The 20,322-nt window shown below is 43.4% G+C and overlaps 8 protein-coding genes across 8 annotated transcripts; 3 read left to right on the top strand and 5 right to left on the bottom strand.

The window, feature by feature from the left end:
- Positions 1 to 762: 762 nt before the first annotated feature.
- Positions 763 to 3,635, bottom strand: LOC131282360 (GTP-binding nuclear protein Ran). Its single transcript, XM_058311798.1, has 3 exons — positions 3,529 to 3,635; positions 1,762 to 2,386; positions 763 to 1,691 (listed from the first exon to the last, which is right to left on the bottom strand). Exons 2-3 carry the CDS (start codon positions 2,188 to 2,190, stop codon positions 1,476 to 1,478), a joined length of 645 nt encoding a protein of 214 aa, XP_058167781.1. The 5' UTR covers positions 2,191 to 2,386; positions 3,529 to 3,635; the 3' UTR covers positions 763 to 1,475.
- A 668-nt stretch (positions 3,636 to 4,303) lies between these two features.
- On the top strand, positions 4,304 to 5,389 carry LOC131281740 (N-acetylneuraminate lyase A-like). The gene is made up of 3 exons (XM_058311090.1): positions 4,304 to 4,365; positions 4,474 to 4,862; positions 4,922 to 5,389. The coding sequence occupies exons 1-3, from the start codon at positions 4,304 to 4,306 to the stop codon at positions 5,317 to 5,319; spliced, it is 849 nt and encodes a 282-aa protein (XP_058167073.1). The 3' UTR covers positions 5,320 to 5,389.
- On the bottom strand, positions 5,038 to 6,761 carry LOC131281729 (protein CLP1 homolog). Its single transcript, XM_058311079.1, has 2 exons — positions 6,606 to 6,761; positions 5,038 to 6,535 (listed from the first exon to the last, which is right to left on the bottom strand). Exons 1-2 carry the CDS (start codon positions 6,705 to 6,707, stop codon positions 5,366 to 5,368), a joined length of 1,272 nt encoding a protein of 423 aa, XP_058167062.1. The 5' UTR covers positions 6,708 to 6,761; the 3' UTR covers positions 5,038 to 5,365.
- A 294-nt stretch (positions 6,762 to 7,055) lies between these two features.
- On the top strand, positions 7,056 to 9,117 carry LOC131294808 (ankyrin repeat domain-containing protein 54-like). The gene is made up of 3 exons (XM_058322854.1): positions 7,056 to 7,364; positions 7,433 to 7,576; positions 8,067 to 9,117. Exons 1-3 carry the CDS (start codon positions 7,071 to 7,073, stop codon positions 8,934 to 8,936), a joined length of 1,308 nt encoding a protein of 435 aa, XP_058178837.1. The 5' UTR covers positions 7,056 to 7,070; the 3' UTR covers positions 8,937 to 9,117.
- Positions 9,035 to 10,709, bottom strand: LOC131282411 (spliceosome-associated protein CWC27 homolog). The gene is made up of 2 exons (XM_058311866.1): positions 10,627 to 10,709; positions 9,035 to 10,569 (listed from the first exon to the last, which is right to left on the bottom strand). The coding sequence occupies exons 1-2, from the start codon at positions 10,666 to 10,668 to the stop codon at positions 9,121 to 9,123; spliced, it is 1,491 nt and encodes a 496-aa protein (XP_058167849.1). The 5' UTR covers positions 10,669 to 10,709; the 3' UTR covers positions 9,035 to 9,120.
- A 355-nt stretch (positions 10,710 to 11,064) lies between these two features.
- LOC131282289 (THUMP domain-containing protein 1 homolog) lies at positions 11,065 to 12,118 on the top strand. Its single transcript, XM_058311703.1, has one exon. It carries the CDS (start codon positions 11,103 to 11,105, stop codon positions 12,090 to 12,092), a length of 990 nt encoding a protein of 329 aa, XP_058167686.1. The 5' UTR covers positions 11,065 to 11,102; the 3' UTR covers positions 12,093 to 12,118.
- Positions 12,113 to 15,255, bottom strand: LOC131282288 (kinesin-like protein KIF23). Its single transcript, XM_058311702.1, has 4 exons — positions 15,070 to 15,255; positions 14,243 to 14,968; positions 12,778 to 14,176; positions 12,113 to 12,701 (listed from the first exon to the last, which is right to left on the bottom strand). The coding sequence occupies exons 1-4, from the start codon at positions 15,078 to 15,080 to the stop codon at positions 12,234 to 12,236; spliced, it is 2,604 nt and encodes an 867-aa protein (XP_058167685.1). The 5' UTR covers positions 15,081 to 15,255; the 3' UTR covers positions 12,113 to 12,233.
- A 646-nt stretch (positions 15,256 to 15,901) lies between these two features.
- On the bottom strand, positions 15,902 to 18,125 carry LOC131294928 (glycine receptor subunit alpha-2-like). The gene is made up of 10 exons (XM_058322982.1): positions 18,103 to 18,125; positions 17,778 to 17,869; positions 17,619 to 17,686; positions 17,308 to 17,537; positions 17,156 to 17,238; positions 16,928 to 17,080; positions 16,627 to 16,865; positions 16,372 to 16,554; positions 16,122 to 16,297; positions 15,902 to 16,058 (listed from the first exon to the last, which is right to left on the bottom strand). Exons 1-10 carry the CDS (start codon positions 18,123 to 18,125, stop codon positions 15,902 to 15,904), a joined length of 1,404 nt encoding a protein of 467 aa, XP_058178965.1.
- Positions 18,126 to 20,322: the final 2,197 nt, after the last annotated feature.

Here is a 20,322-nt window from a genome sequence, read left to right as displayed (position 1 = left end):
AATTTCCTCTCGCGGAGACCAAATTTGGTCACGTACACATTTGCATTTGTTGCACCAACACATGCGCACCGCGCACACAGACACAACGTTTCGCCCGAACCGGTTTACCGGTTCAGCGTTTAGAGGTCATTTGCTAGAACAAAACCCGGTCGGAAAGGTCGTGAGCATATTTCGCCCGGGATGTCTCAAATTTTGAGAAAATTCGGGAGAGAATTCGTCGTTTCCCGTCAAAAACGAGCGGCGAAAAAGTTAGCTAGTGGTGGGCTTGAACCTGTGAATAAAACAGCTCATTTGGGCCAATTGAATATCTCAAATACGTTAGATATATTGTAATAGACGCAAAGCACCAGTTTACTTACCTGTCTAGCTTGAAATACATGAAATCAGCCCATGGCTGAACAATGTTATCAGAACATCAAACATGTTCGTTCCACGATAAAGTATCCGCAGGGGAATAAACTCGAGTAAATCAGTTAGTCTGCAGTCTGCACAGTTTCTAGTGAGCTAAGGAATTCAGCAGCTTTGTGCTGGCAAAATATGTTCGACACTATTCAAATTATTCCAACGGTTTTGTCTTACCACTCACAATAAACTACACTGTAGATTCCTGTTGTTTTGTCATCAAACATGCTCAATTGTTATATTTTGTTAAGCAATGATTTTACGATACGTTATTCTTTATTCCTTCACTCTTTTTTTGTTTGCTCATTGCTTTTCATTCTTCTTCGTTACGATTGACGCCTGTAAACATTTGACGCAATCATCGAAACTATTACAAATCATTACATCCATTTACGTAGAATTCTGGATTGAAGCAGGCATGGTAAAGAACACCAGTAGTAGCGCATAGTACAATTCATTTATGTAATGCTTTAATCCTAACATCGGATGGCATTGGAAAGTCTGAAAATAGTGGCATATGCATGCACTCCACGGCCCTGAGCAGCCAACAGCAGAAAAGAAACGTAACATCGATAATGTACTTTTCTCAGAAAATACCTTTAACTACGAAAGATTTGAAAACAATCCCTTGGCGCTTTTTAACTTTCTTTTCCAATGACACACGTATGCTTCGCAAGTACAGTTGAAGCTGGTCAGTTTGAACTCTTCACCCCTCTTGTTTTCTACTGCAGATCGGAACGGCAAAACCATCGCATATTATACTTTCATGAATGAAATTATCTGAGTACTATGATCTTCACCTCATCAATTAATAATCCGCATTTGTTTCGCTCCATTGTTAATTTTTAATCACACCGTAATTATCATATAATTTGTATAGCAAATTACAAGAAAAAAAAACATAATTGATAAAGGTTTTCGGCAAGCGCCCATGGCTTTCTAGCAGCAATAGTCCAGCAATAACTTTTAACAAAATTGTAAGTAGAAGTTGAACCGCAGCTTTTGAAAACCGTGGACACCTGCAAGATGGAGTGTGGGCAAAAACCTGCAGTCGTTTACCGAAGTAAACAAACTTACAAATCCTCGTCTTCGTCTGGGAGAGCGGTATGCTGTGCTTCCTCCAAATCTTTCTCAATTTGAACCTGCCAATCCTTATCCATTTTCACCTCCGGCGGGAGCAGAGCAGGCATTGCGACAAACTCGAGATTGGGATCACCGACCAGCTTGCGGGCCAACCACAGGAACGGTTTCTCGAAGTTGTAGTTCGACTTTGCGGAGATGTCGTAGTACTGAAAAGGAGGAAAGACATATTGAGTCGAAAAAGTCTAACGTTACGCTTGCAGCAGCTTTTTGCGTTACCTGTAGGTTCTTCTTCCGGTGGAATACGATAGATTTGGCTTTCACTTTGCGGTCTTTGATGTCCACCTTGTTACCGCACAAGACAATCGGGATATTCTCGCACACTCGGACCAGATCTCGATGCCAGTTGGGTACGTTTTTGTACGTCACACGAGAGGTAACGTCAAACATGATGATGGCACATTGTCCCTGAATATAGTATCCATCGCGGAGGCCACCAAACTTTTCCTGACCGGCCGTATCCCATACGTTGAATCGAATGGCGCCACGATTTGTATGGAATACGAGGGGATGTACCTCCACGCCGAGTGTAGCGACGTACTTTTTCTCAAACTCACCGGTCATGTGGCGTTTGACAAATGTCGTTTTGCCGGTACCACCGTCTCCTACCAGCACGCATTTGAAGGTGGGCATGTCTCCTTCTGCCATTTTTTAATGTTTGGTTCGACTGGAGCGAATTGAATGCAATGATTTGCAGATGATCCGAAATCGTGTTTCGCTGGCTGTGGCTTGGCCTCTCTCCTTTCCAACAAACTGTAGAAATTCGTTGCTTCAGTCGATGTTTTGCGTTCCTGCTCAGCAGAACACTCCACTAGATGACTTCTGTTCGTTTTGAGGGCTACAACTGAATAGATTCGAAGGAAATGGAAAATAAAGATATACTCAAGTTAGCTTTGACCAAACAAATGTTTACATTCCATAACCTTAAAAGTCACACATACAATAACCAGTGACATGAGAGGTGCAAAATCTTACAATATAAAGATCATAGAAGATAATCTCTTCACAGCTCTTTTAAAGGTAAATGCAAGCGTAATTTTCTAGCAAACCATCTTGAAGAAATGCGGTATTGACAAGCTGCGTCGAGAAACTTCTCCGCGCTGACAGCAGCTCTGTTTTCCCGAGCTATTACAAAGTTTGCTTAAATTTGCGTTCTCAATGACATCACATGAAAACTTCTTAGTAGTTTCATCTTCATTTCCAAGGCCCGATCCATAAATTTGCCAACTGTAATGATCAACATGGAAATCGAACATTTTCATCAAAGTATGCTGAGTATTAGAACAGCGCGTTCTTTCCCATATTTTACCCCTTTGTTCTGCTTTTCCTTGATTCTACAAAGGCAAACTGTATCAAACGCTAACTGCGGGCGTAGCTTCGCTTTTTTGGCGCCTTTCTATTGACAGATTTGGTACTTGCATTGAGGAACGCTTTTATGTTCTAATGTGTAACGAAATGTTGCTAGAATAAACGGAATAAGCCAGGCCAAAAGGATGCCGCTAGTGTATGTACAGAAAGAATGTGCTTCGACGTGAATGACGAATGCCTGTCAAAATTAGCAGCACGCTTCTGTTTCCGCGCTTCCACAGAGGCTTCCATTAATCTCCCCAGCACCAGATGTTGCAGCGCTACTTTGAGTGCATCGATTCTCAACGCACTGGAGAAAACGTTCAGGTCGAACAGCAACTGATTGCTACGGGACTTTAATGGATTCTTTCTTCTCTACGCTTCCACCATCACACACTGCTGCCGTTGCAGATGCCGCTGCAGATGCCGCCTCAGACAGCAAGCAGTACTTCCCGGTGCTGCCGTAGCCGGCAATGGGTGTCCTTGGTATCACGCGAAAATACTATTCAATTCGTCACTAACAGTAGCAAAATTTTCACTTGGCTGAACTGAGATGATGAGCTACTTCGAAAAATAGCAGTTTTACATCAATTCACTGCGAATACCTCACAATTATTCCATTTTTAACGCAGTACTTACAAAGCTCAAGCGCACGACGAAACACACAAGCGAATGACTTTTGGCACGGCTAGCGGATGAAACGACATCGGTTTTGGAGGCGCGAAAACCGTACGTCTCGCTTTAGCTTATGCCTACTGCGTACACACAAGCGTCTGCGAAAGGGCTAGCTAGAGCGGAACCAGGGAAGCAAATCCGTAGCCAACATTGATGTTCAAGATAGTAAACTGACACCTGGGAGGCCAACTCGCATTTGGGTCTTGATGTTCAAGATAGTAAAACTGACATTTTCTTATTTTTTGATCCAGCCGTTACCAACGGTGCACGGATTCAAATTCCAGTTAAGAATTTACTCTGAGAAAGAACTAATTACATTATTTTAAAGAATAAAGCTATTGACTATCTATATATTCTATTTTGACCAAAGATATTCGTTTTACTGTGTTGACTTATAACTTTGAAATTGCCTGCTAGGCATGTGAATTCTGTTCGCTTTATAAACCATGTTAAAATATTGTATTAAGTTGCAGTAGCGATATCTTGAGCTCCTATCTGTTATGCAAAAAATATGGCTATATTTAATTAATCCTAGGTGTATGGCCGAGCTCGTTATCAATGCTACATGCAAGTTACAGTAATTCATACAAACAGAGAATAGTAAACATGGAGATAACCGAGATAAAGACTGCGCTATAAGAATAGTGGCTGGTTTCCATTGCTTTTAAAAGGTATTGTATGTTGCTTCCTGCAAAGGCTCGTCGTCGTGTTTAATCGTATTGTTGTGAAAATCGAAGAAATGAAAAGTTTCAACTTTAAGGGACTGATGGCCCCTGTGTTTACTCCATACTCAAATGAAAAGTAAGTTAACTAACAAACAAAATGCGACTATATTAACCGCTCTTCAGCGACCTTCCTGGGTCGGGAATTCATTGCTCAAATTTTCATTGCTTCGTATATCCTTTTCAGTGGAGAACTAAACATTAAAGCCATTGAACCGTACGTAAAAATGCTAAAGACTAAACACGTTGAAGGAATCTTAGTTAACGGAACCACCGGAGAAGGTATGCTTTTGAACACTTCCGAACGGATGTTGGTTACAGAGGCTTGGCAACGAGCCTGTTCAACTCATGGGGTCACAATGATGGTTCAGATCGGTGGTGCTCCTTTTCCGGATGTTGTGCAATTAGCCAAACATGCATCACGCATCGGTGTAGACGCTGTGCTGTGTCTTCCGGAACTATATTTCAAGCCAAAAACTTCCGAAACCCTTGTTGGATACCTGAAACAGGTAGCAAAACATTGTCCAACAACGCCATTCTTCTACTATCATATTCCGATGTTTACTGATGTGCACGGTAAGTGAAGATGCCACGTATTGTTCCCATTGGATTAATTTAGATTTCTGTGGTTACAGTTCACATGCCCACGTTCCTGAACATGGCAGAAACAGCAATTGAAAACTTTTGCGGCATCAAATATACATCCGGAGATCTGGAGCAAGGAAGCGCATGTCTGAAGGAAGGACGTACTATATTCCTTGGCGCTGACACAATCCTTTGCGGCGCCGTTGCATCCGGTTTTGATAGCTTCATTATGACGACGCTTAATATATGCCCCGAGGTGGCTATAAAGATTATCGATGATATCAAACGGGGAGCAATTGAAGAGGCTAGAGCCGAACAAAGCAAATTGAATCAGCATATTGCATCTATTTTAGAACACGGAGATTGGGTGACAGCCATGAAAAAAGCCTTTCGTGAACGGTATCCTTCGCTTGAAGTTGGTCAGACGAGACCACCACTAAGATTCTAAATGTATGATAACACAATCGTTGCTAATAAAAAGGGTTGTCTTTATTTTAGTGACTATCCATAAACTGCAAATCGGACACAAGTAAAATTGTTTGTGGCAGTGGGCGAGGCTGAGGTGATAAGACAGTTAGCACTTGCTTATCCATATTTACGTTCGTCACGCAAATGAAACCGGCCACATTCGTTTGTATTACGTTCTCGTCAGGACTCTCCGCAAAGCTCACTGCCAATATGTGGTGGAGTAGCTGAGGACCGGGTTGAACGGCGACCAGTTTCGTGTAGTTGTCTTCCGCTTTCATTCCCAACGGAAGGCACGAGTCCGGCAGCGGCGGCGAACCAACTTTGAATATTTTAATGTCTCCAAACTTTACATCGAAGCTATGAGGAAACAGTGGCATTTTGGAACCATAGAAGTACTCCCTTATGCGTTGATCTCGTGCCTCCGTGCGCTGCGATCTGGTGCGTTCCACAACACCGCCACTTTTTGGTAAAAATACCACCTGCACACTGCGTTTCACATCTCGCAGCAGTTCGTTGTAAAGGCGCTCCTGATCCAATACGAAAATAGCGGTCACTTCGAACGCCGACACTGTGTGTAGGATATGCGAGTAACCGGATCCTTTTACCCAGCCACAGGTGTTGATGATCATTCCGGACGATTTAGCCTTTTTGTTCGCTTGCAGTCTTTCCAATGTAGTCTCAGCAAGCTTGGATATGAGAACATCGTAGAATGTACTGTTCGATGAAGGACTGCTGTGGCCATAATGGTATACGAGCGGGGCTTGTTGTGAAAATCCTTCCGCTACTGGTGCTGGTCGTTCCACCAGCAACGCTCCGATCGTCCCAGGAATGGCAATACCGCCTTGCCCTACATCCAAATCTACGAAGATCGGTCTTCGACCAAGGCGCACAGCATAGTTGAGAAATATACGGCAGAGCGTAGTTTTACCGACGTCCATCGGTCCTACCACCATTACGATCGGCCCTTGAGCGTCTTCTTGTTCCGCCTTGTTTCGCAAATGTTCCAGTGCTGAGTTTGCATTTAAGTACATCACCATCGGCGTTTCCTTTGCAACGTATGCTACGTCCGGTTTACCTCGTAGTTCTAACGTACAACCATGGTACGTATAAATGGCCACCTTCGCTCCCGTCACAAATTCGTACGGTTTCTTAACCACCACTTCGGTGCCAAATAACTCGGCTTGTCCATTTAGAAGCTGCAACGAAAAACAGTTCTCAGTAACCAATATTCCACTGCGAAGCTGATTCAGGTAGCAAGGTACTTACCACAACAGTTACTTTTTCATTTTTATTTTCTATTTCAAAACGTAGTTCCGAGTCGGCCTCTAGTTTGTAATCTGTTTTGGGTATGGCTTTTTCATCAGACATGTCGGAGGGCTATTGAAAACGGAAGTGCACTCAAAACGTTTGCAAAGTATAAGCACTGTTTCGTTAAGCTATTGATCAGTGTGTTAGCGGAAAAATGGTTTTTTTTATCAACTACACAGATTATATAGCTCAAATCTTCACAGAACTTCATGAAGAAATGAAGTTTCAACAGGATTTGTTTATCAAAAAGCGGTAGTTTCTTTGACACTGCGTATTTCGATGTTATCCATCCAAAAACATCGCGTTGTTGCACTCGAGTCATTAAAACAGCTGTGCTTGTATAAACATCAGGTGTTACGAAATTAGATCGGCAATATTATTGTAGCCATTTTCCCGAAAGTGTTAATCCTTACTTCTGTAAGGATGATAGCTACAGGAGTACGAAGATTAATTGGTCATGCAGTGAGGCCTACTCACAGAATACTGGGGATTCAATACAATCGGAACAACAGTAGTAAGAATCCTAAAGCCGGCGTCGCAGAACCAGACACAATTTTCGACAAGATCATCCAAAAAAAGATTCCGGCTGATGTGTTTTACGAAGATGAGAAGTGTATCGCATTCAATGATATTTCTCCTCAAGCTCCGGTTCATTTTCTAGTTATACCCAAGCGCAAAATCCCCAAACTAGAAGACAGTAAACCTTCTGATACTGAGGTAAGTTTAGGAAATTGTAAGTTCAGGAATGTTGAGATAGTGAGTAACAGGACATTTTATCGTTTCAGCTACTTGGCCATCTCATGCACGTTGCTGGGCAGTTAGGAAAATCAAAGTCACCCGATGGCTTCCGACTCGTTGTGAATAATGGCGATCTCGGATGTCAAACTGTTCATCATATTCATCTGCATGTTATCGGAGGTCGGCAGCTTGTATGGCCGCCTGGATAATTAAATAAACCCGCGGCTTTGATTAGAAAAAATACGTTTCTATGAGAACATCAGGTGTAGAAATTTTTCGTTTTAAAGGATTTTTGATTTTTGTTGTTCGATGAAAACATCGCATGATTTTGTAAGTGACAATGCTGTCATTAGAATGTATTCCAAATTTTTACATCACAAAGTAAAGAAACATAAACAAACAAATTGTGTTATGTAGTTATGTACCTTTTGTGTTGATTAAGACTGCATTATCAAACTACCGATCACTATGTCAGCCGAAGAACCAATGCTAGATAATGATCAACAATCGTTTCAACAAGTACAACCACTAGAAATTACAAAAGTTAGTGATGCGATGGCAAGTGCTTCGATTGACGAAATGCAACCCAAAACATTAGAACTTGCAGATACGTTCCGATTAGTTATGAGCGATGCATTCTCTTTTCCCTCGGAAGCAAATCTATCCTCCACTTCAACCCAGTCATCTTTGCTTGCTCCGTTTCCTGCTTTTGACGGTAGTTTAACGCTTTTCATGTGGCAACAAACCAGCAGACCTCTACCGTCTACTAACCTTCTTTCCGTTGCAGTTGGTTCCCCTCACCAGTCACGGAACGCGCTGAAGGCTCGTATACCACATCGCACACGGCCATACTTATACGCAAGCTACGTACAAAAACGCCCATCTCAGACCTTGGTGACACGATTCCTGGAGGCAGTTTCCCTTAACAATACAAATAAGGTAGAAGAAATGATTCACAAGGGAATGTCCCCGGACACTTCGGAAGGTTTCTTCAATCGTTCGGCACTGCATATCGCGTGTAGTCGAGGTTACCTAGATACGGTCAAGGTGTTGCTCGTGAACGGGGCTAATCCAAACATTCGAGATAAAAATCTAAACACTCCGCTACACTTGGCCACCTGCACAGAAAATATAGAGGTAGTACAGACACTACTGGACTATGGCACGAACGTCTTGCTGAAGGATTCCAAAGGGTTTTTGGCACTGGAAATAGCAATCAGCAAGTTGCGGCTTTCGGAACGAATCAGGACAATCATGAAACGTGGCACTCGCATGCAGATAGTAACGGTCTGCGAACGGATATTTGCGGCCTTCCGGGAACAGCGTTGTGATCCATTACAGGAGGAGTTTTCCAGTCAAGATTTAGAGGATATGTTTCAAAACTTTTCGTCGCAGCTCGAGCAGGTTCGTCGAAGGCAGCTCGAGTTGGACTCGATTGGTTCGATCGATTCAATTGTAGATAAGGTTAATAATTTGCAGCTAAAGATTGAAATCGACAACGACGTCGATTCATTGCTGTCTACCTTACATCAATTTTCTCTAAAATCGTAAAACTTTATAAACTAGAAGCCAAACACAAGACCGATCGGTTTCAACATTCCATGCAAGATATTTGCATGCTGTTTAAGATTGTGATGCTACGACATTGGTACGGTAGTACATGTGAATACATATATTAAATTAATATTGTACATGGAACATTTTATCAGAAATAAATACAATATCTTTTTTGCAACTACTTTTTGGGTTTTTGGTTACGTTCTATTTTTTCACCACGTTTCCGCTTATTAAGTGGATTACGAGGATCATACACATCGTACCAATCGTCATCCTTTGTGGCCGCATCCTTGGCGAGTATAGGATCCTTTTTCTCAAACTCGAGCTTATGCGATAGCCAATTGTTGCCTCGAATGTCTTCCTCCTCATTGCCTCCGGCGCCTGGTGAGTCCTCCGCCGTTTCCGATTGGCGTTCGTGGGCGGTTTGAAGCTTACTTTTGAATTTCTGTAACAGTTCCATCGTAAAGTTTTCTCTCGAACTCCCCTTCTTAGGTAGTTGCTTTGTTTTCTGCGAGTATTCTTCCTGTACTTGTAACACCTCTTTCATACATTCTTTACGAGCCGAAGATTTTGATTGTTTCTGCTGCTCGACATCTTTTTCTTGCAACTTTGAGCGTTTATCCGAGTGGTAGTCGCGCTTCAGTTGACTAATCTCTTTCCGAATTTTTTCTGCTTCCTCTTTTTTAGCTTTCTTTTTTCCACCATCTAGCTCGTAATCGGAATCAGATCCTGAATCGGCCGCTCCCTTCGTTTGCTTTTCATCTGTTTTGCGTTTAAGCTTATTGCGCACATCATTTAATCCTCGTTGCTTCATTTCGTCCATTTGCTCGTTTGGCGTTTGATCGTCACTAGAATCGGATGAGTTTTGTCTTGGATCGGGCAGTACTTGCGGGCCTTTGCCATCACCCTGTTCGGCAGTTTTTATCGTCTGTTTGCTCAGCTTTGGATCATCCAACACGTCGTGGGAAGACTTTCCTTTCCCTACAAATGCGTTTTTTTGTACGAAATCGTTCGTTTCTTGCTCCTCCTCTTCCGCCTCGTCACCGAACGATAAAAGTCCAAAGTTTTTTACTCCCTTCTCTTTTTTCCTTTTCCGAACGTCTTCACTGTCCGGTTTGGAAATAGTGTCCTTCAGCTGACGAGGAACTATGTTGTCGAACGGATTGTTTAGTACCTCCGCTTTGATGATCTTATGCGTAAAGTGTGGTCGTTCGTTTTCATAAACTTCACCTTCCTCCAACTTCAGCATATTGTAGATCGTATCTCCCGTTACTTTGCCAAAAAGCGTATTCTTATTCTGCAATTCCGGTGTGGCGGCAAGTGTAAAAAAGAACTGAGAGGCATTATCGTTCTTGCCGTAGTTCGCCATGCCCACCAAGCCACGTCGAACGTAGCGCAGTCGGGAGTGAAATTCATCCTTGAACGGATGGCCGTACACAGACTCCCCACCAGTTCCATCTCCGTTTGCATCGCCTCCTTGCACAATGAAGCCTTTTACGACCCGATGAAATATCGTCCCATTGTAGTATCCTTCTAAGCATAGCTGGATGAAATTTCGACAAGCCAGTGGGCATTCTTTCGACCACAGTTCTATATCGATATCTCCGACAGTTGTTTTCAACAGAACCTGAAACGTAAAAACAGTTCGTTCAGACTAGTGACCTATGGCAGTGAATGATCGTACCTTTCCAGATGTTGGAGGTTCTTGAATGTAGATATTGCTCATTTTGATCAGCTGAACCGAACTTGCTTAAATACGGCTTCAATATTTTTCAGTAAAAGAACTCTTGTAATTTGTTCTCTGTTTGTAAACTTACGAAGCAGTGGTCTTTTGACAATGGTTTGACATCTCAAATGACAAACTGTTGGTGTCACATCTGCAAATCGATGAAAACACAAGAGATTTGTGCGTACTCTAATCAATCGGCTGGCTTTTTTTGTAAAGCAATTAACATTTTAAATTATGCAGTTAAATAACGCTATTAAGTGTCTTTGATTTATTGTACAGTTTAAAATAAATTCACCCACTCACTACAGGTAATAACATCTGTCAAAGTGTGAACCAACCTAACATTTGCACTCCTTGCTCCTAACGTAAACAAACAGTTTTAGTCCTGATTGCCGCGTGTTTGCAGTAAAAATTTCATATTTTCCGCAAGAATGTCCGATCCTAAGAGAATAAAGCTAGATTCATCTGGCAATGGCAAGTGGAAGAAAGGCAAGGATGGGAAACGAAACTACTATGCCAAGGCTGGCGAAAATGGTGGAGGAAAGCCGGCTCGGGAGCGTTACCTCAAGCCTGGCCATCGTGGCTTCCTGATAACTTGTAACGGTCGGGTACGGGATTGCGTGCGGGATAGCTACCGTATCTTAAACGAATATGCAGATGAGTTCTACGGCCCCCAGGAACAGGCGAAGGAAACAGAAGACGGCAAACAAGTAGCAGCTGCTACCGAAGCAGAGGAGCAGGAGGAGGAAGATATATCGATTAAACTGCAAAAGGAAGCAGAGGCGGCTGGTCAAAAGAGCGACAAAGCTTTTCGCTTCCAGAACGTGGACAGTGGTGCCACGAACTGTCTTTTCATACAGACCAGCCTCGAAAACCCTAACGAAATAGGCTACAAGTTGATGAAAGATTTAAGCGCCACGAAGAAACACAAGTCTCGCTTCATACTGCGAATGCTGCCAATCGAAGCGGTTTGTCGCGCAAACCTGAAAGACATTATGGATACGGTAGGAGCACTGTGTGATCGTTACTTTCTGAAGGAACCGAAATCGTATGCCATCATTTTTCACCGACGACTGAACAATGAGCTTTCCAGAGATGATGTCATCCGCGAATTGGCCGATCTTATAACCGCCAAAAATGCTGGTAATAAGGCCAACTTGAAAAATCCTGATCTGGCGGTGATCGTTGAAGTTATCAAAGGGCTTTGCTGCATTGGGATACTGCAAGAATATTACCAACTACGGAAGTACAATTTGGCGGAAATAGTAGCTCAAACACAAGCGCCACCACCTACTGAAGCCGGCCCAGCCCGCACTGAGGACAGTGAAAACGAGCAAAAAGTAGATGAAGAAGCAGCTTCGACAGCCAGCAAAGAGCCAAAAGCGGAGGACTCATCAAGAAGCGCAGATATACTTGAATAAAATACTTTTATTTTCGTAGAATCTAATTCGTTAGCAGGTTAATTTATTAATTGGAGATATGATATAATAAAAACTTCAACGTATGTTAAAATAAGAAGAAAAAAATGGAATATACAACCCACAAAACACCTTTCGAACAGCTTAATGTTTCGATCGTTTGTTTTGTGCTCCGGCGGCATGACCTTCGATAGCAGTGCTGCACTTCGAGTTAGTATTCTGTATTTCAGCTAGCGGTGGAGCAGAAGGTGTGATAAAGTTGCTAGACCTTTTACGGCTGGGCGGTGTTTTTGTCGGTGAATACTGTTTTAGACACTCCACATCGTTGAACACAATCTGCGCCCCACCGCCGCTGGTGGGAATGACATCACCCTTGTAAAGTTTCGTTTCCAGCTCGCCCTCGGTGTCAGCATCTTGCGAGATGAGACAATATTTTGTTGCCTTATGGTTCACCACGTCCTTGTCACTCAGTTTGGTAACTGACTTCGAGTTGTTGTAGTACGGTTGTAGGATTGTTCCCAACGGTACGGGATTTACTGCTCGATGCTCCAACCAGCGCTCACCGGTGGAGCGTGAACGTCGATGCCTAGCATTCGCAACAGCTGTTCCAGGCTGAAAAAATTAAATAAAATATATATTAGAAAAGAATGCTTAACCAACGCAAACTACAATAACGTACACGAGAAACTCTTGGTGTCGAGTATACGGAAACCAAAGACTTCACATTCGGCGTCGTTTCCACTCTGGGCGGATCCCTTTCGAGACTGCTGGACCGTCCACGTTGTATGGGAGTTCCCTGAACTATTTCAGACACCAATCGCAGCCGCCTTTCTTTCTCGCGTATTTCGTCCTCGTGCTTGTTCCGCTGCTCGAGCAGTTTCTGTTCCAGCTCCCGGTTTTTCTTCTCCGACTCCACAGCTATTTTCGAAGTGAACTTTTTACGCTGCCGCTCCTTTTCTTGTTCTTTCTGGTTCAGCAGTTGCGATTTCTGGTTGAGCTGGGTTTGCAATGAGGCCACCTTTTCTTCCAACTGACGATTCCGGCGGTTCAGCTCGTCGATCGTGCTTTCGTAAAGCTCGACCTTAGTCTCCAACGCCTTGATCCTTTGCTGCTTTTGCTCGACTACGCCCTTCATCGCGGTGTTGTTCGTCTGCAAAGACAAGTTTTCTGTCTCTAGTTTGTGCAGATTCATTCGGAAACGGTTTTGACGCGCGTTGAAATCGTCTCCTAGCAACTTTCGCTTCTGGATTCTCAACTTTAGTATCTCGGACAGCTTACAGATCAGCTCGTCGCTCTCCGGCGAACCCAGTTTCATATCCACGCGGAACGGTTCTAGACTGTAAACTAGTCCTAGATCGATCTCCGTTGGGTCCGTGATCGCTTCAGTGGTGTATGGCGAGTGCTGATATTTTTCGGTAATATCATTCATGGCTAATTTGAACAGTTGGTTTGCCTTGCGACGCCCTGGAGTCAAACCTACATCTATCTTTACTGGTGTCGGACGCGCTATCTGCACGTCCTGGGTCATTTCAGCGAACTTCATCACCTGCGCCGTCTCATCGTAGTCCTCTGCGCGGGGATTCACGCACACGACCATGCGCACCTGACCCTCACCATCGAAGTAATTCTTGAAAAGATGCGTTATCTTCGAATCACGGTACGGAACCTTCTTCGCACCACCCGTCTGCTGATTTTCGCGCAAAATTTCCAAACATGTCCTCAGCGTCATCAGACTATTGTTGATATTCCCAGCTTCGCGCAGCCTTTGCCCGGTGTTTCCGGTACGATTCGTACGCTCACTTCCCGCTAGATCTACGAGCGACAGCTGACTAACGGTAATTGCATTGCGGTCCTGCACTACGTTCTCTCCTTGCAGGTCCACCGGAGCCTGCACAAGCCGTATCGTGAAAACGGAATGAGAACGGCTCGATTCCGCATTCAGTATAGTATGTCCCATACGTTTTCGTTTTTGGCCGATCTGGAATAGTTCCAATGCTTCCTCTACCGATTTGACCTCCACCTCTGTAACACCGTGTACGAACATGTTGTGATTGCTGTCTTCCCGTACCATTTTACTTTGAAGCGTCCTGCAAAGAAAAAACACAATTAATTGAGACAAGCGTTGAAGTCACAAATGGCACCGGTGGGCTTACTTTTGAATGGTCGACTCCTCGAGTAAATCATACACAGAGTTGTTGTACACTTCAACGTAGTTTATAAAGACCGCGTAAATGTTATCCTCATCGATGCCACTTATCTCGGAAGGATCTACTGATGCCTGCGAAGCCACCTCCTGATCCAGGTCTTTCTTACGAGATGACTTCGTCAGTTTCGAGTTCAGTTCCATCTGACGCTCGAGTAGAATTTCCGCTTCCGAGAGAACATCGAATCCGTTCAAGCGATCCGATTTGAACGTAAACTTCTTGGCCTGATAATCGGCTATCGTGCGAAACAGAGCATCCAAACATCGGGGCATTATGCCGCGATGCTGCAGATCACCGGTCATGGTGTATGTTTTCCCGCTTCCGGTGACCCCGTAAGTAAACAGCAATCCATTCCGCCCTCGCACCAACGCCTCAACCAATGGCTGAGCCACGCTCAGGTACACATCATGCTGTCGAACCGATACGTCGAAAACTCGCTTGAAAATGTACTGAGTTTCCTTTAAATTGGCCACCTTAAAGTTGACGGCGATTTGTGGCGGTGTCAAGACGACCGTATGGGGATCCGTAACACGCAAACAGGTAAGATCGGAATCGCATGGTGGTGGCCGGACGCGGCAGTAGACTTGAACAGGATCTTTTACCAAGCTGTTGCCAGAATTTCCACGGCTTTTGATGCCCGACTTCGGTACCACTTTTAGCGGAGTTTTCTGACGCCTAATAATCAAGATAACAGAAACAGAGACAACCCAACATTATTAACCTGTTCGTTCTCGAAGCCAACGCGTTCTTACAAACAACCAACAAACTACACTTACATCGTCTTCATTTTCCAAGCACTGATACTTTCTAAAAATGTTGCAAATCGTTTTCATGAATACTCCAACGGCACTTTTGGCAGCTAATCGTACTTTTTAGTGATGATTTCAGATCAAACTAGCAGTTTCGTTGCGGCCTCAACCTTCGGTGCGTTCAACGCAGCTTCACTTTTCCTCTAAATGTTCGTTACAAAAAGCTTGCTTTGGTCGTTACGACAACGAGTTTGAAAGACACGACATGTCAAAATTTGACACAATCCGTCGGCACAGGGTGAATCGTAAAAAGTGATTTGATGCGCTAGCAGTATGGTTTGAAGCAATGGCTTGACGATTTGCGGGTTGTGCTCAAAAATGGTATTGTGTCGTTGGAAACTGGATATGAATTGTAATTAAGTGAATAATAATGTTTTTCTACTTAATTATTAGTTGTCGTTTTACAAAAGAAGTTTGGCTACTTCGAATCTATGTTATAATATTACCACGATTAGACTTGTTCAACCACTGCATCATTCCATACCTTCAGTCTATTTTGACAGCGGTAAAAAGGCGCATTTTAGTGACTTCGTTATTTCCATGCAATTCCTAGTGTAATAATTGTCTTGCGGTGTGATAAAAGAAAACTTAAAAACAAGTGAAATATAGGGCAAAACAACATAAAAACAGGCGAAATTACTTATATTTGGCATAATTGCGGAAATATTTGCTATGCTGACTTTTGCTTCGACGTTTAATTCTTTCTCTCGGAAAATCAGTACGACAATGGTTTGACGATAGGCAATTCAGTTTATTACTAGACCAACTATAGGGCTTTGGTTATCAATAGGAAAGAATACTATTTGAAATTCTTTTTCGATTCAGTTAAATACATAGTCCAATAGGAAATGGTAAATATTAGGAAGCTAACAGGGAAAATAATTAGCGATAGCTGATCCAATCGGCCTCGTTGCGAACCGGCGTACATTAGTGCCACATCAGCGACATTGCGAAACCTGTTGAGTAGTTACACAAATCATTAGGAAAATTATTCAAACGTATTTGTTGCTAGAATAGACCTTTTTCTCGTCATGACGGACGACACCTTCTGCGCATTTTGTACCGTGTCCTGAATATTGCTTAGAGAAGCAGACGAAGGCTTGCTGTGCTCCTGTGGCTGTATTTTGTTACTTCCAGCCATCTTAAGCGTGGAATGTTCGAGACCATTTTCACGCTGAAACGAAACCGAGTTTATCTTTGGGGTTGCGTACCACAATTCATTGTCAGTGCAGGTTGTTTGAGGTTAGGGCCAAAGAAGGCAATACTTACGGAAGTGTCCAGTGTGCTTTGTGCCATCGTTACCGCGGACTGTAAAGTGATGGATGGAGGAACAGATGAGGCGTGTTGTGCCTTTGCAACGCGCCAGTGCTTGTCGTATCGTATGCCGAAGAGCACGATGAAGTACTCCATTAGTGCGAAGAACACAAACAGCGTACAGGATATGAGCCACACCTAGGATGATGAAATGTAATATCGAATCGCGATGTTCAAAAATAGAAATAGCGGTTCAGTTCGTCTTCCTACCTCAAGGCACTTGAGCTCCAACGCATCCGGTGAGTTATTCCTAACGGTATCGAACATAGTGATCAATGAAAGTAGCGTTGTTACAAGCAGCACCATGCGTCCCGGGACGATTTCTGGAACGACCACGAACGATCCCCAGGAGATGGAAACGAATAATGTGGATGGAAGATAGTTCTCTAGCAGATAACTTTTCACCTCGCGCGACAAGGTGATCTCCAATCTTGCGGAACTATGATTATCTAGCAGAAGAAAAATATCTTATTTGACTATACAATAATGTTGTACGGAATTCGTTACAAACCATCGCTGTAATTGACTATTTGTGATTCTTTTTCAGTGTAGAATGAAACCACATATTTTGGAAGCCGGAAAAATCCATCTCCAAAGTCGTTTGGGAAGGACAGGGCATTTTCTGATCTCCATCGAAACCGTAGATCTTTCACGGGATATTTGTCTACAAAGTGGGAATTGAATGGGTGCTTAACATTGGCAGTATGGACGCTGCGATAAAACAGAGAGCTAAACCTACAGCTGCTGAAGTCGACCGGACATCTTTGCACGTCCAATGGATAAAGTACAAAGTCCATGTCGCACTTGATAATAATGGTTGCCCTGGTGGAAGTATATCAAGCGACTATGCATTATACTGATTGCTGATTATTCGTGCGCCCAGAACCTTACCCTATACTTAAGCTGATGGTACTGTTTTCATATAACCGTAGACTGGATATTTCCTCGAATAACGTCAACATCTTCATCTCCCGCAGCTGCCTGATATACAGATCCGGAACCCATATCATGTCTCGGTCGGCCTTCGTTAGCTCTACGTATTCACCGACCATACTCGCCATGACCGGCTGCACGCGCAGATCCTCCCAGGTGATTTGCAGGAAGACATCGAAGGATATTTCCTGCAAATGAAGGTAGGTGCAGAGATCACATTATATCTCCATCTTGTTGAAGCCACAGAACTTGCGGTGAAGTCTACCTACTTCCTTGTTTTCATCCACGCCTGATATACGGTTAATGTACAGCGATACGGACACATCTGTTAGCGTTCCTGACACCGTAGGGCGAAACGAAGTGTAGAGTTCGTTTGGAGGTACAATTCATTCGTTGATACACTTGTGCGGGTTAGGAATGTCTCTTACCTGGTTTTACGTTTCTGTCATAGTCAAGGCTCTGCTGGTAATTAGTTGTGGCCGTCGTTGCTGGTTGCCACAGTTCGAAGAAACAGATCAAACTGCAAGTACAGGAGTCGTGCAGCGTGCAATTAAAGTAATTAGAATAAGTACCAATCTCCCAGCTCGCGAAAACCTCGTATGGCCATAGAGAATGGAAGATCCACACACATGTTGAAAAATGGCTCGTTTCAACTCCGTTACAACACGGAGGACGCCGTTTGAATGGTATGCTATGTAGGTTAGTGGGTTAGTGTTTAGGTGCAGATGGGGTTTAATTGGAACATTGTTTTACCTCACTATGTACTGGCAACGCATAGTCTCTGTATGCAGATGGCTAAACTCATGCTTCACAGTTCCCACTGCTTCAGCGGAATGTCCATAAATTTGGCAATATTTTTGCACAGATTCTCACCGATCCCGAAACGGAAAGCGAACGCACTTAATAATCACTCCGATCCATTTCGGGCGACGCCATCGCGTGGAATCGATAAAACTTTTCCTTTCTTTACTGTTAGCCTAGCTCATGAGCTAAGGCGTTTCGTTTGTAGTAACACGTGTTTCACTTGGACAAGCTTTTGATGTTCACGTTCCTTTTTCTCACATTCACGCAGGAGGATGTAGGAGCCCTACAGCGTGCACAGAAAAACACAACGAACCGCCGATATACTTGAGGGGATCTCAGATCGAAGTTAGCGGGGATTTGATTACCGTTTCGAAAAAGGGTAAATATTTTGTTGTATGAAGGAGCTGTTGGTATATTTATTTTGTCTGTTGACCGAAACTCAACTACGCACTTGACTTTCGCCTCTGCATTGTTTGTTCGTTGCACAATCGATGAATTCAGATCAGCGACTAAAAACACACTCCCGCTAAATGCCACCGTTTTTTTATTTTTGCCGAACGGTTGGTCGGCAGGTCGGTGGGTGCGTGTTACGAAAGTAGTGTGCTCAGCTCATTCATCCGAGCTGTTATGAATATTCGTGTGCCCGCGGGCTCTTTTTTATTCTCTTTAATTTAATCAATAATAGCGAACTCATAAACTTGAAAGCAGTCTTAGTGGCTGGCCCTGGACCTGGGCGCTGGCGGCTCCACCCTTAGTAGCACGTTTGGGAGGAACAGCGCTTTCCTCCGCGTGGTCGCAGGTCTCTTCGTGCGCGCGCGGAACCTTGTAAGACGGTGGAGCACGGCAAGCAAGGAAGAAATGAAACGATGACACGCAACAATATCATTACATTTTCGGTGTATGTAGCACACGGCCACTATATCCGCGTTAGTGTCGCGGAGCTGTAAAGGTGTAAAAACGGTGGGCAGTATATGTGTATATACCAGAACAGGTTACTTGTAGCTTCTCACACTATTTACTACAAAGAATACTTCCTACCAAGCGGGGCGGCACATGGAAGAATAATGACGTTCCCTGCAGAGGGGGTTAGCTTCATCACTTCCACACCTCCATCCAATTCCTGTGGGGGGCGGGGATGTACCAGACCAGCAGGATCCGTAGGTAAACAGACGCAGCAGGGGATTGTTATCATTGCGGAAACGGAAATGCTAAGGAATGTAGATACTTACGGGGCCGCAATGGCGGAAGGGATGTATACTTCCGCAGCCTTGTTTCCGTCGAAGGGCCTTTTACAGCACGGCTATGGGCCACTGGCGCGCGTGTTGAGGTGCCACCCAATTCGTCATGTTCAATGACGTGCCAGCTTGCTTCCTTCACCTGTGTGTGATATCGATGGCAGATTTACGCAAAGGCAAAAAACGGAAAGCGCTAATACCACCCCCTCCGATCAATCAAATAGAAGTTGAGTAGTATAAATCAGTTCGTTAGCAATAACTTTATTTTGTGTTCTTGTTTTTTGGTTTGGTTTTTTCTTGCGTTAGATACAAACAAAGGCATTTAAGCTTTTTTTTTTCTGATGCACTGATGTGAGTTGTTTGTTCATTTTGTTGTTGAACAGTGGACTGTATACCGTGATGTTAGAAGTACATTTGGTTTTTATATTAGGCAATCTCGTTACTCTCTGCACTCTCGCTCGCTCGCGTTTCCTTTCACCTTTAGTCCTATTTTTCCAACGATTCTTCTATTTTGCATATCTATGCACTTTGGACTTTTCCCTCTGCAATTGCATATTAATAGTTTGAAATGTGATTCGTATGAAAAAAGATTGCTATTAAATTGTCATTATTGCTGTTTTAACACTTTACACCCTACAAGGGGAGATATTTTGACGTCGGCACGAAATTGAATAGAACTTGAATGGAAGTCAAACAATTTATTATGGTGAAAAAAAAATGTTTTAGGGTGGTAGAAAGCATTAATGATTTAGGTTGCACTTTCTTCAGTTTAGCCCAATTTCAAACATACCCAGCTTAGTATTAAGCGTATATTATTGTTGAATTGAAAATCTAACGAACATAAAGAACAATACAATGGAATAGTTCAATTGCATTAATGGTTATTTCAAATTTCCTGCATAAATGTTAAATTATAAACCCGAGTGGGGTTCAG

The sequence above is a fragment of the Anopheles ziemanni genome, chromosome 2, assembly GCF_943734765.1.
Source record: "Anopheles ziemanni chromosome 2, idAnoZiCoDA_A2_x.2, whole genome shotgun sequence".
Taxonomy (NCBI): Eukaryota; Metazoa; Arthropoda; class Insecta; order Diptera; family Culicidae; genus Anopheles; species Anopheles ziemanni.
This window is presented reverse-complemented; position numbering and strand designations above follow the sequence as displayed.